At 41.1% G+C, this 16,346-nt stretch overlaps 1 protein-coding gene across 3 annotated transcripts in view; it reads left to right on the forward strand.

Moving 5' to 3' along the window:
* Nucleotides 1-16,346, forward strand: part of PDZRN3 (PDZ domain containing ring finger 3) — a 240,192-nt gene that overhangs the window by 208,513 nt on the left and 15,333 nt on the right. For all 3 annotated transcript variants that reach the window (XM_077128685.1, XM_077128686.1, XM_077128687.1), the window contains 2 exons: nt 11,725-11,972; nt 14,879-14,966. In XM_077128685.1, the coding sequence (XP_076984800.1) occupies nt 11,725-11,972; nt 14,879-14,966 (336 nt within the window). The remainder of the gene's footprint in view (nt 1-11,724; nt 11,973-14,878; nt 14,967-16,346) is intronic.

Genomic DNA, 16,346 nt, shown 5'->3' on the forward strand with positions numbered 1-16,346 from the left:
GTAAGTCACCAGGAATAATCAAAGGGGGGCTCAGATTCCAGTCATGTGAGGTTCATCCTGCATTCAAATATAAATAACAATAATCTACAGCAGCCCCCCAGTTTACAGGTAAGGGAAGCTGAGGGTTAGAGGTTTCCTTTGACAAGACTATATTATTTGTTACTTTATCATTTATCTTGGTTTCCAGCCTTTATCAACCAAATCACATACACATGAGTTTTTCAGGGCTTTTAACCTGGTTCATACTTTCTACAAAGATCTTTAATTTTATATTTCAGTTCAGCACACTTACAGAGGGCCTCCTATTTGCCAGGTGTTCTGTGCAGCTAAAATATGTAATCATTCCACCATTCTGATTTTCCAGAATGTAATCATAAAAAAGCAAAGATCAATTATTATAATGTGGCCATATTTTAAAGCACTTCAGTGCCAGTGATGTCGAGAGGGCAAGCTATTTTATTTCCATTTTACAGGTAATAAATATCCTAAGATGTCGTCATTATTCTCTGTGTGTCATTTATAAATCACGTTTGTAAATCTTTGAGGCAGCAGTACAAATTTTAAAAGTTTATTTTTGAATCATAAAGGCCCTAAATCATCCCAGTTTCTTCCACAGCAGATTATGTCCTGGAGTTAGTTATTCCTACTCACATTCATTGGTGGCTCTTTCAAAGGCAGTATTTCCAGATTTCTCCATTAATTTCTCACGGTGACCATTAGGTAATTGCATATTTATTTCATCAGAGATAATTTAGACATAATTTAACCATCCTCTTGAAATAAAATTTGTCACTGATCACTGGTTGCAAGCAAAGGTTTCAGCAAAGTATGAATATTTTGGCAGTTGCAGTTAAGATACATCAGACTTGGTTATCACATTGCATGTAAGCATTTCTAAACAAAAAACTCATACATCTTCCAGATAAAATATGAGCTGGTAGAATGGAGACTGTTTTCTTTTAGATGCATTTCTAAATCTGAATAAAGTGTCTCTTCACACAGTGGAAGAGAGGCAAATATTTTCTCCTCTAATCTAAATTTTCTCAACAAGTTTAGCAACAATTTGCAGTTAAAAATAAAGCACTTTGGCACAGTTCAAGACAAACTCAAGGTTAGTTTTTGCACTTTAATTTTGCATGTCAACCAGATAAGTAATGAAATAGTAACTCCCCACGGACCCCTCCCTATACACACACACACACACACACACACACAGCGTTAACTTGAAATTTATTCTATCGCCATAAGTCAGCAGATTAAAATATGGATCCCTGCTCTCTCTCCAAGAAAGCTTGAACAGAAAGGGTTATCCTTCTACCTCAGTTTTCCTCAAGGGGAGAATAAGAGATAAAAGAAGATTAGGAAAATTTTCATAATAGAACGGTGAAAATTACTCACCATAAGATCACTTTGAATTACTGATGTCCAATGAAAGTCAAAACTAAAATTCTAGGAATTCTCTAAGTAGATATATATGGTTTGGACTTTCTAGCAGGGCTTAAAAACAATGACAGCACGAGGCACTTAGTGTGAAAAACAAAGTGTTATAGGAGCCCGTGGGTAGAGCTTCCCACATAAAGGCTGGGGAAATGTGTCCCATTGTGCAGAGGGAGATGTTGACACAAGTACAAGATTCACTGGCTTTGCTAAGCAGTCGACAGAAAAACCTTACATCCTCCTACTTTCTAACCTCATTGTGGTTTGTCTGCAGAGGGGTGGAGAAGCTGATTCCGGAGTCGCAGGCAGCAAAGTCTCCAGCAATAAATAGTATGTTCAGTGGGCCAGGACCCACGGTGGTGCCGGCATGGCCATGGTGCCCATTGTACATGTGAGGATGGGATGGTGGCTTAGAATAGAAGCTGGGCCCTTCCAGAATTTCTCTCTCGTTGAAAGCCTGTCATCACATAGCAATCCAGTAGCACAACTGCAAAAAGTTCTCCAGAAGCCTATGACCTGCTTTAGGCTCTTACTTCAGGGGTTTCTGAAATTTGGTATTTGCATTTGTTTTACTTTGGTATTCACTCTTTCAACAAGTGGTTTAACTTAGGCAGATTGTTGCGTTGGGAGTTAGGAGACAGGTTCATGCCCCCCAAACTACCTTTTGATAACCGTGTAACCCTTCGGCAAATCATATACCTTCCTGAGTCTCTGCTTCCTGTGCACATGGGACTAACAGGGTGGTGGGAAGACCTTTTGCTCTGCCTGGGCCACTCAGGATGCCTCTTGCCTGGTGTCTTCCAATCCAGTCTTGACACAACTGCTGTGATCATTTTCTAAATTGCAAACCTGAGCACATATCCTTTTAGACCTGTCAATTTTACACACACACACCCTCCCCCTTAAATCATCTCAAAATCAAATCCTATCTGTGGCCTCCAAAATTCAGCATGGCCTGCTCCTGCCCACCTTCCAATTTCATTGCATCACAGTCTCTGTTCCTCCCTTCCTGACCTGTTAGAAACCCCTCAGGTGCTACAGGTGTCCTTGTGCCACAGGACATTTGCACAACTGTTCCCTCTGTCTGGAAGAGTCTCTCCTCTTTTCTTCCCCACTTAAATCTTATCTATTCTTCTGCTTTGTGCTCAACCTCTCTTCCTCAGAGGGGCACTGTGGCCTACAACAGTCCACCCTGCCCCATTATCTTCCCTTCTCTCACTAGTGGAATTATTAACATCTGTCTCCTTTGCCAGACTGTGAACTCCTGGGAGGCAGTTACTATTTCTGCCTCCCCACCCCACTCTATTCACAACACCAAGCAGGTACCTGTCTCATAGTCATTCCTTAGTATTTATTAGACCAATGAGCAAATGATTGAGCAATGGAATGTAAAATGCCTAAGCAAAATCATGGCATAAAAAAATACTCAAAATTGTTAGATATTCTGATTCAAAGAAGTAAGAGAGAGGCCCTGCCAACAAGTAGCTGTAGTCTTTGTATGACATATCAAATTCCCGTCACACTTTTTTTAGTTTTTCCTGGTGTAGAACTTCTTAAAAATGCTATTTAGGAAATTGAAGGTATTTGAGAAGCTCTATCATAATTTAAGAGTTGATATGATATGATTACTATTATATGGAAACAAAAAGAGTCTGTTCTCTCCAGATTCAGCACTTTTCAACTCAGTTTTTTACTACTAGACACAGTTTATTATTTACACCATTTCTTCAAGGATTCCATTGCAGTTATTTTAATGGAGTTTTGGCCACATGGTCTGTAAATCACAAGTTGAACTTGTTGGCTCTGCAGGAGCCAAAATTAGTTTTGATATAAGGGCTACATATCATAATTTTGTTTCTTTGGCTAGAAAACAGAAAATAAACAAGCAAAAAAGGAATAAAAAAGATGTCAAACCATCTTTTAAGTTACACTACAATTTTGAGGCACAATTCCACAAGAGCCAAGAAATTCTATTTAAACTGGATCGGTTTTAGCTGTGATTTTTCTTGGTATTTGTTGTTTTTTATTTAAAAACCGTTGAGAAATGTAATAGCCCTGTTAGGACTAGCACGTAAAGTGCATTATATTAAGCCCAAGAATATTCAGATAAACTTTTCTTAAATTTTTCATTCTTGACCCAGCTTTTCTTCAAGATGCAAAGGCTTCAAAATGTGCAATGCTACCTGTTTCCTTCCTGATGATCATTTTCTGTTTTAATAAAAGACTGACATAATCCTTTAATAGTCCTGATTGGACTATTTTAAGTGGTGTTCTCCTGCAAGTTCATCACAGAATGTATATAGAGGAGACTAGTTTGGAATAAATTCCATAGGAGGCTGAAATTCAGTGACACATCTTAGTAAAAAAAGATTTGAGAGAAGGAAAACCCTCTGGTTTCAGCTTCTCTGCAATTAAGTTGGAAGGGGTAAGTTTGTAAATATAAAAAAATAACAGGTGTTTGCTCATTGAAAATGATGCCACTGGCAATGTGAGTTCCTGAGAAAGGCCTGTAGATTTGTCTGATTTGATTCAGCCTGGCAGTCACGCCGTTTCCAAGATAGGCGCTGAATGTCCTCCTTTGATAAAGACCTTTCTTCTCTGTCCCGCTCCCCTCCTTGCTGATGGCTGTTCCCTTTCAGACAGACCCACATCTTGGAATCAGGACAATCACTTGTTAAAACTTCAAGTTTCCTTTGCTTCAGGTCTGGCTCCCCCGTGTGCAGCTCGGTGGTTCAAACATACTCTTGGAAGTCAGGCAGACCCGTCTCAGATCCCGTTTCTACTTCTCATAAGCTGCACAGTTTTTAGAAAGTTTCTTGGCTCCTTGGGCCTTCATTTTGTCTTCTGTAAAATGGGAGAATACCACCTACCTTACCCTTGACCTCCTCATTGTGAAGACTGAATGAAATCATGCATGTCAGGCATTTAGCTGCCCCTGGCACGGAGCAGACACCCGGTACGTGTAGTTCAGACTGTTGCGTCCTTGAGATGGAAACCAGGATCCAAAAAAAACCCTCCTTCCCACACGTATGCGTGTAACAAAACCCTTTCATGGGTTTTCTTATGTGACTTTCTTGGAGCAGTCTTTTTTATACTGAAATTTGGCAGCTGAATTCCTTAGGAGTCAAAATCTGGACTAATATCTCCCATAAGAGGTAGCATCTACTGAGGCTTAGTATATATAACCTGGACTGGGCTCTAAGCCCTTTACAAGGAATCTTCACAACCCCACTTCCAGATAAGGCCCCGGGGGAGGCTGAGTTACTTATCCAAGTTGATAGAATTAAAACAACAGCTGACATTTGGGCACTGCGCTAAGTGTGTTACTTTAATTACATTGTTTAATTGCCACAAAACCTTATGATATAAGCATCTGCATTCCCATTTTCAGTTGAGGAAGCTGAGGCACAAAGAGGCACAGTAATCAACTCAACGTCACATATATCTGGTGAATGGAGCAGAGATTTAAGCCCCTGTGTGCCACGCCCCAGGGTCCAAACGATGCTCCCCCTCACCTATGCATTGTGCTCAGTACAGTGCCTGGGTTCCCCAGTAATGCCTGGAATCACTGAGGATAATAAACGCCTTATATTCATTGAGCCTTCACTGTGTGACAGGACCTGAACCCCAACTCTGTCTATGCACAACCTAATTAATTCTGACAACCAACCCGATGAGGTAGAGGCTGCTGTTGTCCCATTTCACAGAGGAGAAGATGGAGGCACTGAGAGGTTAATGACTTCTTCTGGATGACGTAATTCATAGTGATGTCGCTTATATTTAAGCCCAGACCCTAGAGCTGAAGCTTTTCCACCTTGACCATAGACCTTTCCCAGACGTCTGACTGCTGCCTGCTTGCGTACATCTTCATGCAGAATCCCTTAGTAACCTCTCCAAACACTGCAAATTAATATTCACAACAGCAAAGAACATAAAACATCTTTAAGTACTTCTTTTTAATGTTACTTGAAATCCTGTGTCAGAACAGTTCTGTCAGTGGAGGAATTTTCCTACATGTGCTTTTCTCTGATGATTACTCGGAGAAAACATTCTTTGGCAAACAGCTAACAGATTTAAGTTTATACAAGGTATTGATGAGGCCCTTGTGAAGTTTACACCCGGGAGATGGAAATGCCCTAATAAAATGATTTTTATAAGGCCTTGGATGTGATGTTTGCAGAAGCTTAGCCACACCTCCCTCCTTCAATTTGAAGTTGTTTACCTTTTACAGTAGGAGATCGCACCAGTATGGATCATTAAATGCAATAAAATTAACATGTAAAAAGAATCTGTATTTTGGACTAAGCATACATCTCCCAATTCAAGGAAAAGCCCCAGCCTTTCTTTGCAGATGAGAAGAGAGAGGAGCAAGGCCTAAGATATTTGCAGAAAAGTCTTCTAGGGATGAACAGTGATGGACCATGGGTGTGTAAAGGATGACAGTTAATTGACTTGGAACTAATTCCTCCTCCAGAAGAATTAATAGAAAACTAATTCCAAAGGAGAACCTGAGAGATGGAGAAACCAGGGAGATTTGGCTGCAGAAACACCTTGTTTCAAAATATTCACCTGTACGTTCTCCTATAATATGTTGAGCTGCTACTTTAGATTATCACCTAAGATGATGTAAAAATGTGATGTTAATTATAAAAATGTACAGTAATACACCTACTGGTTCAAATACACTGCAGTTGAATGGACATTTGGATGTCATCACTTAGAATGGGATTTCAAACCCATTCTAACCAGCACAGTTCCCAAGCAGAAAAACCCACCAGTACTGTATTAGTTCCCAGGACCTAAGGGGCAGCCCTTAACACCTCAGATAGAGAGAATCTGTAATGTTCCCCAGGCTTTAAAGGACCCAGGAAGGAATCATTTTACCTCCTCAGCATAATTGCCTGTCATGTCACAGGAGACCTTCCACTAAAGGACCCTTAGTGTCATATTTGCGGCAAGGATATCTGCCTTGAGACTAACTGATTGTATTTTCATCATAATTGCACCTAAGTCCCAGGGGACCAGCCAGGGCCTTAGGTGAATAAGTATTTAATTTATAATAAAGATAAAGTCTGCAATCAGCATTTCTTGTTCCAAAACATTCCATTTACTTGGTTTTAGAGCTGCATAAACTGTTTTAAAAGCAATCTGCTCAATTGGGCGAGTTAATGATATTTAATTTGACCGGGCCAAACATCATTGGATGCGTATTCTGTCTGTAATTGCAGCTATCATCGTGATTCTGGGTAATGGAGATGCAATGCTAATCCCCCGAATAAAGGTTGTCATTTTCAGTTGGCTGATCGCATGCACCGGAGTTATCACGTCGCTAAGTCTCTCAGTGATGTGATTCCAAGATGACAGTGTAATAAGTGTTATGTGCACAAGGTAATTCAAAACAAATTTGGCTGCAAAAATGGATTGTGTAGGATAGTAAACTCCCGCCTCGTCTCATCGTCTTTAAAGAGAATATAATGATCTCTAAAATACCTTGTCAAGAAGCTTGTGTGGCAGGGGTCAAGTCCTGTAAAATTGATCTGTTGCACCTACCCAGAGAATCTGAACTCAAGGACTGCAAATATCACTGTGTATGTCAGTAGCCCCAGGGATGTGAGATGGGCAGCGATTGTCCTGGACACTAGACATTTGGTAACTACGCTGGAGTTTGCTTGTTTGCTTCCTAGACAGTTTTATTCTCTGGTATAGGGTCCCCATCAGCCCTGGTGTTTTAATAAATTTTCATTATTTGCATGTTGGGTAGATTATCCCATTTAAACTTTTAAATACTCCTAATTGGCATGGCACTCTAATTATATTTATTTTACACATGAGGAAACAGAATCAAGAAAAAGAGTGAACTTGCCCAAAGCCCCAGCACCGGGAGGTGGTAGAACTAGCACTCGGGTAGGCCCAATCCCAAGTACCCACCGCTGCCCACACCCTCCCTGAGCCAGAGGAAGGCGGGAGGTCACCTGGCTCGTGGAGAGGCTCATTTGAACTATTTAGCTAAAAGATGCATGGCCCTGGGTTACTGATACTGTTCCCCAGGGCACATATGTCAGAAATGCCTTTTTGTGGGGCCCAGTGGCAAGCAGTGGTGAGGGTCTGCTGTGACACGGGGGCATTCCTCAGTCTCCAAGCTGGACTTTGTGCTTGCGACTGCTCTTTCCTCCACAGCCTGGGAGGGAGGGACCCACGAGTGCTGTCATACTGGTGCATTTTAATGATACCCCAAGTATTTAAAGATTTAAAAGAACCTTCCTTTCCTGCTTTGTCTAACTGGGTGCAGCAAGAAACAGGGGAGCTATTTACCCCTGGGAGTTCCCCTGATTAGAGTATTCCAGGCAGGTGGTCCTTCATGCATCGTTCTCTAGGTACCACTGAAACATCCTCTCAGCGGTTCTAACATTGGTTTACGAAAATATGTCCAGGTGAAGCAGTGGTCGCTATCATTTTTTGCTAAAAAAGGAACTTTTTAAGACATACCTTTCATCAGAAGCATTTTTGTTAATTTTTACATACAGATAGAAGCATGTCTATAAGAATACATGTGAATAACTTCCCTGCCCAATTCTACAGTACATCAATGTGATATTTACACTGTTTTTGGTTCTAGGTAATTAAGATTCAAGTTAAAATGACCTAAGATTTAAGAAATGTATTATCAAATATAAGAAGTTTGGTGGTAAGAGGTTTTAGCTTGGTTGGTTCATTTACTCGGTGATAATTGATGACACTGATTCTTCATGTTTCAGCTCTTACACCCTCAGAGTGTTAACTTGGCCTCCTAGGCCAGCCCCCTGCCTAGCATGAAGACTGGCTGCCAGAAGGCTGACCATCACGTACAGATGACTTGTCCAGAGGCATCAAAGGGCCGTCTTTACCTCTTGTCCCACTTTAAGAGTGAACAAAACCTCAGACATTCTCAGATTCCCCGTTTTATCTGTTCAGTCAGAATTACGCTGCATACTTACGCCTAAATTGATCACTAGGCAAAAGGAACAAATCACCATGATGGGTGAAAAACAATGAAAATCCACACCTTAGGGCTTCTCCCCCTCCCCCTGCTCCCCCCACAACACACACACACACTGAGTGGAGGGAATGATCTCTGATCTGGTTGGAAAGGAAGCAAAATCAGAGTTTTCTCTGAGAAGGGAGCAAGCAGTGGGGGTAGAGGGATAACTGTTGACCAGTTAACTAACCTTGCCTGATGTGGTATTTGCAAGACTGTTAATTGTGTGGATAAAAAGGAAAGACTGTAGGATAAATTCCTTATTGGAGACTCTTGGGAGCTATTTTCTTAGATTTTCTGTCCCTTTAGAAAAGAACAGGCAAGTGAAGAGGAAAAAGAGACCGTAGCAAGAAAATCCCGTGTTCATTGCCTTTTGGCAAAAGATCTGGTATTTATACATCAACAGTGACAGCACAAATTTGACAATTTGTGCAGGTCCCATTCAAAAATCTTAATATTCTATTTCATTGTGGGTAAAACTAACTTTGGTTCCTGCCATCCCCAGTGAGTACCAACAGCAGAAGACAGTGACAAATTGTTGGCGCTGGCACATCAACTCATAAGGACACTGTCTGCTGCATTAACTTATCTCCAAGAACAAGTTTTTCTTTCTTATTGTAATTTCTGACATTATTTGGCTCTAAGTGTCATGTCCTAATGGAAAATATGATGCAAGTCATTCCTCTCCTGCATGAACTTCACAGAACTCCAGGTGGCCTGCCTCTCTGATCCTGCCCTTTTCATGCCATTTCAAGCCCTCAACGTTCTGGGCTCTGAGCAGGGAAGGGGTAAAGATTGTCACGTGGTTTTAGAAGTGAGAAAGAATTCCTTTGTGTCTGTTCTAGTTTGCTAGCTGCCAGAATGCAATACACCAGGAACAGAATGGCTTTTAAAAAGGGGAATTTTTTAATTGCTATTTTATAGTTCTAAGGCCAAGAAAATTTTCCAATTAAAATAAGTCTATAGAATTGTCCAATCTAAGGCATCTGGGGAAAGCTACCTGGCTCAAGAAGGCTGATGAAATTCAGGGTTTCTCTCTCATCTGAGGAGGCACATGGCGAAACACAGTCAGGGTTTCTCTCTCATCTGGAAGGGCACATGGTGAACATGGCATCATCTGCTAGCTTTCTCTCCTGGCTTCCTGTTTTATAAAGCTCCCCAGGAGGCTTTTTTCTCTCCTTCTTCATCTCCAAAGGTCATGGTTGGTAGACTCTGCTTCTCCTGGCTATGTCATTCTTTGCTCTCTCTGAATCTCCTGCTTTCTTCAAAATGTTTCCTCTTTCATAGGATTCCATTAAAGTAATCAAGACCCACCTAGAATGGATTGAGACACATCTCTACCTAATCCTATTTAACAGCCACTCTTGATTGAGTCACATCTCAGTCAATGGAGATGATCTAATTAAATTTTCTAGCATACAGTACCGAACAGGGATTAGAAAAAACGGCTGCCTTTACAAAATGAGACTAGGATTAAAACATGGCTTTTCTAGGGTACATATACCCTTGCAAACTGGCACAGTGTCCTTTCACTCTTTTCTCAAAAGAAGAAAAGTGAGGCTAGCTGAGCTGTTAAACCCTGGTGTCTGCCTAGGATGGCAGATTTGGTTGGGTGGTTCACACATTGACTTATTTACAAGTGTACTTGGTTCATTTTGTAGCCCAGAGTTCTTTTTCTGCCCAACTCCCTCATGATGTAAGAAAATTACTTAAATGGGTTGAAATCCACATCTTTAATAATCTCCACTGGCATGATTCACTTGGGCTTCGTTACATGGAAAGAATCCCTCCTTGATTCCTCAACCCAGCTGCTGTTTATGTGGCATCCTGACCTGAGAGCTCTTGTCCCTGTCAGGCCACCTGCAGAAACAATAACTGCCCATCCTGCTCAGACCAAGAGGAACTGAAGTGCTCGCCTCAGAGGATGGGGCTAATTGACAGTGATCTTTTAAGTACCTGATACTGAATGGGGAGAAATGTGTTTACCAGATAGGAAAAGGCTGTGGTTGTGTACATTTAGACATTTATAAATAAATGCTAAAAGCATGCAATTGAAAGAATGAAATATTAGTGGAAGAGATGTAAACTCCTATGTTAAATGTCTTGAATAGGTCAGTGTTGCTCTCCAGAGAAGCTGAGAAACTTTTGCAATCATAAAGCCTGTGGGATATGAGTCTTATACCACCATTTGATATTTGATTTTTAAAAGCCAGACTACCACTTGGGGACTAATATTGGAATATCCCAGAGCCTGATAACTCTTGTGTTCTCCAATCATAAAATGTAATCAAATTATGTGAACATAATGACATATGCCTTTCCTTTATTGGGGCTGGGGTGGGAAAACATAAATAGTTGGACTTCTGTATTGTTCAGAATGGAGTTCATTTTCTGGAATTAAGATTCTTGTTTCTATTTCATCTCTTAATTGTGTTCAAATTGTTCTAAAAATAGCTGTGTTGAGTTCATTTTGAATGCACCATTTGGAAAGAATCCTGGATGCAGCATTAAAAGTTCTAACCTATACTCATTAATCAGGTCATCTCATGCAGGTTGTTTGAGGCTCTAGAGAAGGAAATAAACATACTTTTGGTCCTCCCAACTTCATAGCTCTGTATGAGTTAACTCAAGAGCTCTCTTCACTTAAGTCATTTGGTAGACTGTAGGCACTCAATAATTAAATCTAGGCACTGGGAATACAGCAGTAGCACAGCACTGTCCATAGTGGGAAACAACACAGCTCTTCAATGGTTATTTCCCAAACATCCACCATCTGAGTACCTCCTACTCATTATTTGCCATAGTCCTCTAATATCGTTAATTGACTTTAAAAAAATAAACAACTTAAAGGGATTCATTTAAAAGGGAAGCTTTATGTCACTACCATAAAAGGTTTGTAGCATTACCTGCCACAAATTAGAAAAATACATACCATTAAAACATAATGTGATTAATTTCTAGTTAGCTATTATTGCCTGACAAACGTTCTGAGCCTGAGGCTGATCTTTAACAGGCAAGATTAGCAAGTGATGGGATTGTGTTAAAGACATTCCAGTAGGAAGTCAAGAGTTCCCTGCTGTGAGATTTATTATTTAATGCCAGATCTGGATACCTTCAAATTCACTCCCTTTCCACCAGCAGCGCATTCCCATTCTTTAAAACCTAAACCTAAAGAACCTTAAAAACTGATATCCTTCTCCTTTTAGCTGCTTACCCCCGAGAACAGTCATGCTTCATTAGAATCCTTTCTCACCCTGAATACCTTCCAACAGGTCAACGGCAAAGACTTATCCAGAGCAACTCATGACCAGGCTGTGGAAGCTTTCAAGACAGCCAAAGAGCCAATCGTGGTACAGGTGCTAAGGAGGACGCCTCGCACCAAGATGGTCACGCCTCCATCCGAGTCGCAGCTGGTGGACACGGGAACCCAGACTGACATCACCTTCGAGCACATCATGGCCCTCACCAAGATGTCCTCCCCGACCCCGCCGGGGCTGGGTCCCTACCTCTTGCCAGAGGAGTAAGTGCTATGGTCGTAAATCACTGATGCGTTATCATAAGTATGGTTAAATCACTGCAGTTCACTTGGCTTTTGCCTTCCATGTGGTGAAAAAAAAATTAATGCATCTTATAATTTTCCTCCAAGTTGCCCGTGTTTAACTTTATTGTTGATGGAGGCAATAAATTGAATCCTGCTCAAAACTGCCCTGACATATTAATTACTTTATTATAACCCTGGAGCAGAGTTACTCAAATTATATTCTAAGAAGAAGATTACTTACAAATGCCATAAAAGTTGTCTCAGAATAAAATTTAATCACCGCAAATGGTAATTTGAAGATGTGTCGCCATAACGAAAGAGAATGATCGTTCTTGTAAACAGACAACAAAGTGAGCCATGAGTATAAAGAGAGCCCCCTGAGGTTGTACGTTCTGCTTCTGGGGTCTCATTTCAAACCTGGATCCATGTAATAAGCCCACACATGCCTCATATAAGCATTGCATAGACCAATTAAATAGCAGCAGTGATTCAACACATCACAGTAATTTCTTTACACACGTCTTTTCACCTTACTTTCTGCCCGAGACTTAGAGGAGTTAAGAGCCTTCAAGTCTGCCAAACCTGATGCTAATTTCTAGCTATGGAACTTGGGTAATTTGCGTTAATATCCCTGGGCTTCAGCTTTCTTATGTTAAAATTGGGGATAGTAATACTACTGATAGCATAGGATTGTCAGAGGATTAATGGAATAACACATGGCAAGTTCTCAGCATAGCATATGGTGAGCACTCAATCAGTGGTAACAGTGATCACCACTAATTATTTAATGATAGATGTAAAATAGTTAAGAAAAGATGAAGAGCACGAAACTTTCAGAGGCCCCTGGCTTAAAAGATATCTGGTTTAATGTAGCCTTTTTCCTGTGACTTTGCCCATCTGAGGGCAGGATATCTATTTCCCCTTCTCAGTCACTCTAGCTGACGCTAGGTTCACCCCTAGGGTCTCTTCTCATCTTGGCTCCTGATTCAGATAATTGACTTGATACATGATTTCAAAGGGCATTTTCACCTCTTACAGGGGAAACCTCCGAGTGATACCTGTTGGATTTCGATTAGTAACTCAATAGCTGGAGTGAGCACACATTCCTGTGGTTCTGTCAAATTCCAGAGAAAGGCTTGTCTTTCATCCCACGGTTTTAATGGGTAGCTGTCATCAGAACCCAGAACTAATTCCCCAGGCTTGCAAAAATAAATTCTGCTGTGCAGCTGGCAGCATGTAAAGGTAGAGGAGAGGGCATCGGTCTGACATTCACTCACAGTGTGCAAGGCAGTGAGTGTGCAGGGAGCTGTTATCTCATGTATTTCTCACTATGGTTCCCTTTACACAATGACGAGCTGCAGACTCAGCAGGCTTTTTAACTATAGAAGGACCCACAGCTCAACTTGGCAGTACTTGGATTTAAAGGCATGACCTCTGCTCCCAGCTCATAACTACAATACTTGGTCTGGTAGCGTCCCATTCGATTCTGTGAACAACTGGCCAATTCACTGAGTTCGATCATTCAAACCAGCTATTAGACATTATAGACCAAAACTGCCTCTCATTATTTATGAGGCTTTAAGGCTACTCCTCACTCTAAAATGTTGAACTGTCACAGTGATGGGCCTTTTAGAAGCCAAACTGCTAATTTCTTCTTATGTCTAGTTAACATGACATGACTTCTCCCCTGGGGCTACTTGAAAAATGTCAAAAGAGTCCAGAGGTCAGACCTCTCCAGGTCCTGGCTGCAAGGTCAGATGGCAGCAGACCAGACTCATTGTAAACACATGCATCGGGGGACCGAATGAGGAGTGTTAAGTTGATGCTTGAAAGCCCAGACCATCCAACTGCATCCTCAGTACTAAAAGCCCCTTAAGTGCAGGCAGTATATTTGCCTGATGGGTCCAGAAAATTGAAAGCCAGCCTTTGTTTAACTGACAACTCATGTCTGAACTGTTGTTTCTAAACTAAGTGCCTGGGAGGGAGGAGCGGAGCCCATTGATTGCTGCACTGACCTTTGAGAATATGAAGGTCTGGGTCCCCAGCTAACAGCTGGAGAGAGCAGGCTCGGAAACTGAAGTCTTCCATCTACAATGTGGGCACTAGGCTCCTTTCAAAGCCACTACGTGAGGATATTGTAATTCTCGCCGCCTTTACTCCTAGAGATTCCTGTGTTGGCATTTACAAAGAGGTGTGAAGGGTTTTGTGAATTGTGCTTTGTTTATGTTGTCTAGAGAAAGTCAAGCTTCTGGTCTCCAAATAGCAGGTATACGTGTATATATACACACTATGTATGCATACATATATATACACACACACCAATATGTTGTATGCATGCATATATGTACATGTATTACATGTTGTACTGTGATGTTAAACATGTTTCTTACTTTGGGCACAGTCAAGAGTTTGAAAAGACTGTCCTGTATGATAGTATACCAATTTCTGCCATAGCAGCCAATCCTCTGACCATGTCCAGCTCTTTTCTCTCCAGAGATAAAATAATAAAGAAGCAATAAGCACTAAGTATGGGTCTGGCTCCTGTCCGTAGACTTGAGAGAGAAATTAGCCACACTGAATTCCATGACTGGTGAGCTATGGGATGTCACTGAGAACAACAAAGCCCTTTCTCACCTCTCATCGTCATGCTTCTTCTGAATGAAAACTGACTTTAACTTTAGCCCAAATGGTGGAAATATTACCATGGAGGTCCTGACTTTCCTTGAGAAATGAGTCTATGGAGGTGCCCCCAGGTCCTTAGAATTCCATTTACCCACAGGCTCCCAAGACTTGCTGTGTCACTGCAGTCCTCCTAATGGGGTCAACAGAAACAGATGCCCCTAGCTAGAAGCAGGAGCCTTAACGATCTTTCAACTCTTTTTCAGGCATCCCTCAGCCCATGAGTACTACGATCCCAATGACTACATTGGAGGCATTCATCAGGAGATGGACAGGGAGGAGCTAGAGCTGGAGGTATGAAAAGCATTGTCATCTCATTTTAGGAGTCATGATTAAAAGCACAGAATGTCTCGTAAGTTCTAAGCAAAAATTTAATTTATAGATGCTGATGAAAAATATCAAAAGCAGAGATTTCTAGTCATGCCATTTGAAAGCACAATTGGGCTTTATCTCTACTCCCCACCCCTTTTTTAAAAATAGCTTAACAGCTCCAAAAAGAAGAGCAATTCAGGTTTTTCATTTGAATCACTTAAAAGTTAAAGCATTAAGCCCTGTTCTCAACCTTTGAATCCATATATATTCTTAGTCCAAGTTCTAAATTTCATATACTTTGGTAGCTAATATAAGCCTCCTCACCTTGCTACCCTTTGGGTCACCATCACTTTTTACTCAAAGGCAAATGCTCAAGAACAGAACTACAAGAACATCTTTGAAAACTGATTTTACAGAACAGGGCAACTGGTATCTTTTCAAAAGTCACCAAAAGTGTAAGGTTAAGCCTTTTGTCACCATCAAAGGGCCAGCTAGGGAAAATCTGACATTTTTCCCAATTTCATGGCCGAACGTGATGTGATCTTCTGAAGTTGATGAAGTGTGTAGTGGCAGCAGGTTACTGTTCAGTGGCAGAGGCATTCACGTAGTAGAAAACTGCTCTGTTCCTCAAGCAGTCCTTGAATGTTACCAAGAGTTCTTGCACCCAAAATGGAAGCCCAAAACCAGTAAGAATGTACTGACAACAGCTGAACTGGCTGCTTGGCTATAGCCTGATGCAGCAGATCAAAATGGTAGGCACAAGAGGTATGACTGACTTGATGAGGATTTCTTTTTCAATGAAAAATTTTCCCTAAATGTACGTGACTTACCTAGAATAGCAATTATTTTAACTATAAAAACTCTTGACTCTTTCCACTTGCTATGCAATACCTGCTTCAGGAGATGTAGCTTTGTCCCCTTCAGCAAAATAAGGATTTTGTCTCTTATTGACAATATCCCCCTTCTCGGCTTCCGTACTAGTCCATGAAGCAGCTAGAGGCTCCCCTAGGACACATGTACCTTGCAGAGGGGGTTCCACGAACAAATACATTTGATAATATCACAGAACAAAAACAGATGCCTTTCTTAGAGGACTTATCAGTATCTTTGATAGTCTGCTTAGCATGGTAAATCCCCTGGGGAGGGTTGATACAGCAGGCAGAAATTCCCAAACCTTTTAATTTGACCTGATGACTTCTCTTTGGCCAAGTACCCATTAACATTTTCTCAGCTTTGAGTTCTCTAGAACCATACTAGGGAAACACTGCTTTTGGAGAAAGGACTGTTCAACAGTCTTTTGTGTGATAACACTGCTTTTTGATGACGATCATTGTAATTATGGCAAGGTAAAGGTCTTTTAAA

The sequence above is a fragment of the Tamandua tetradactyla genome, chromosome 15 (genome assembly GCF_023851605.1).
Source record: "Tamandua tetradactyla isolate mTamTet1 chromosome 15, mTamTet1.pri, whole genome shotgun sequence".
Taxonomy (NCBI): domain Eukaryota; kingdom Metazoa; phylum Chordata; class Mammalia; order Pilosa; family Myrmecophagidae; genus Tamandua; species Tamandua tetradactyla.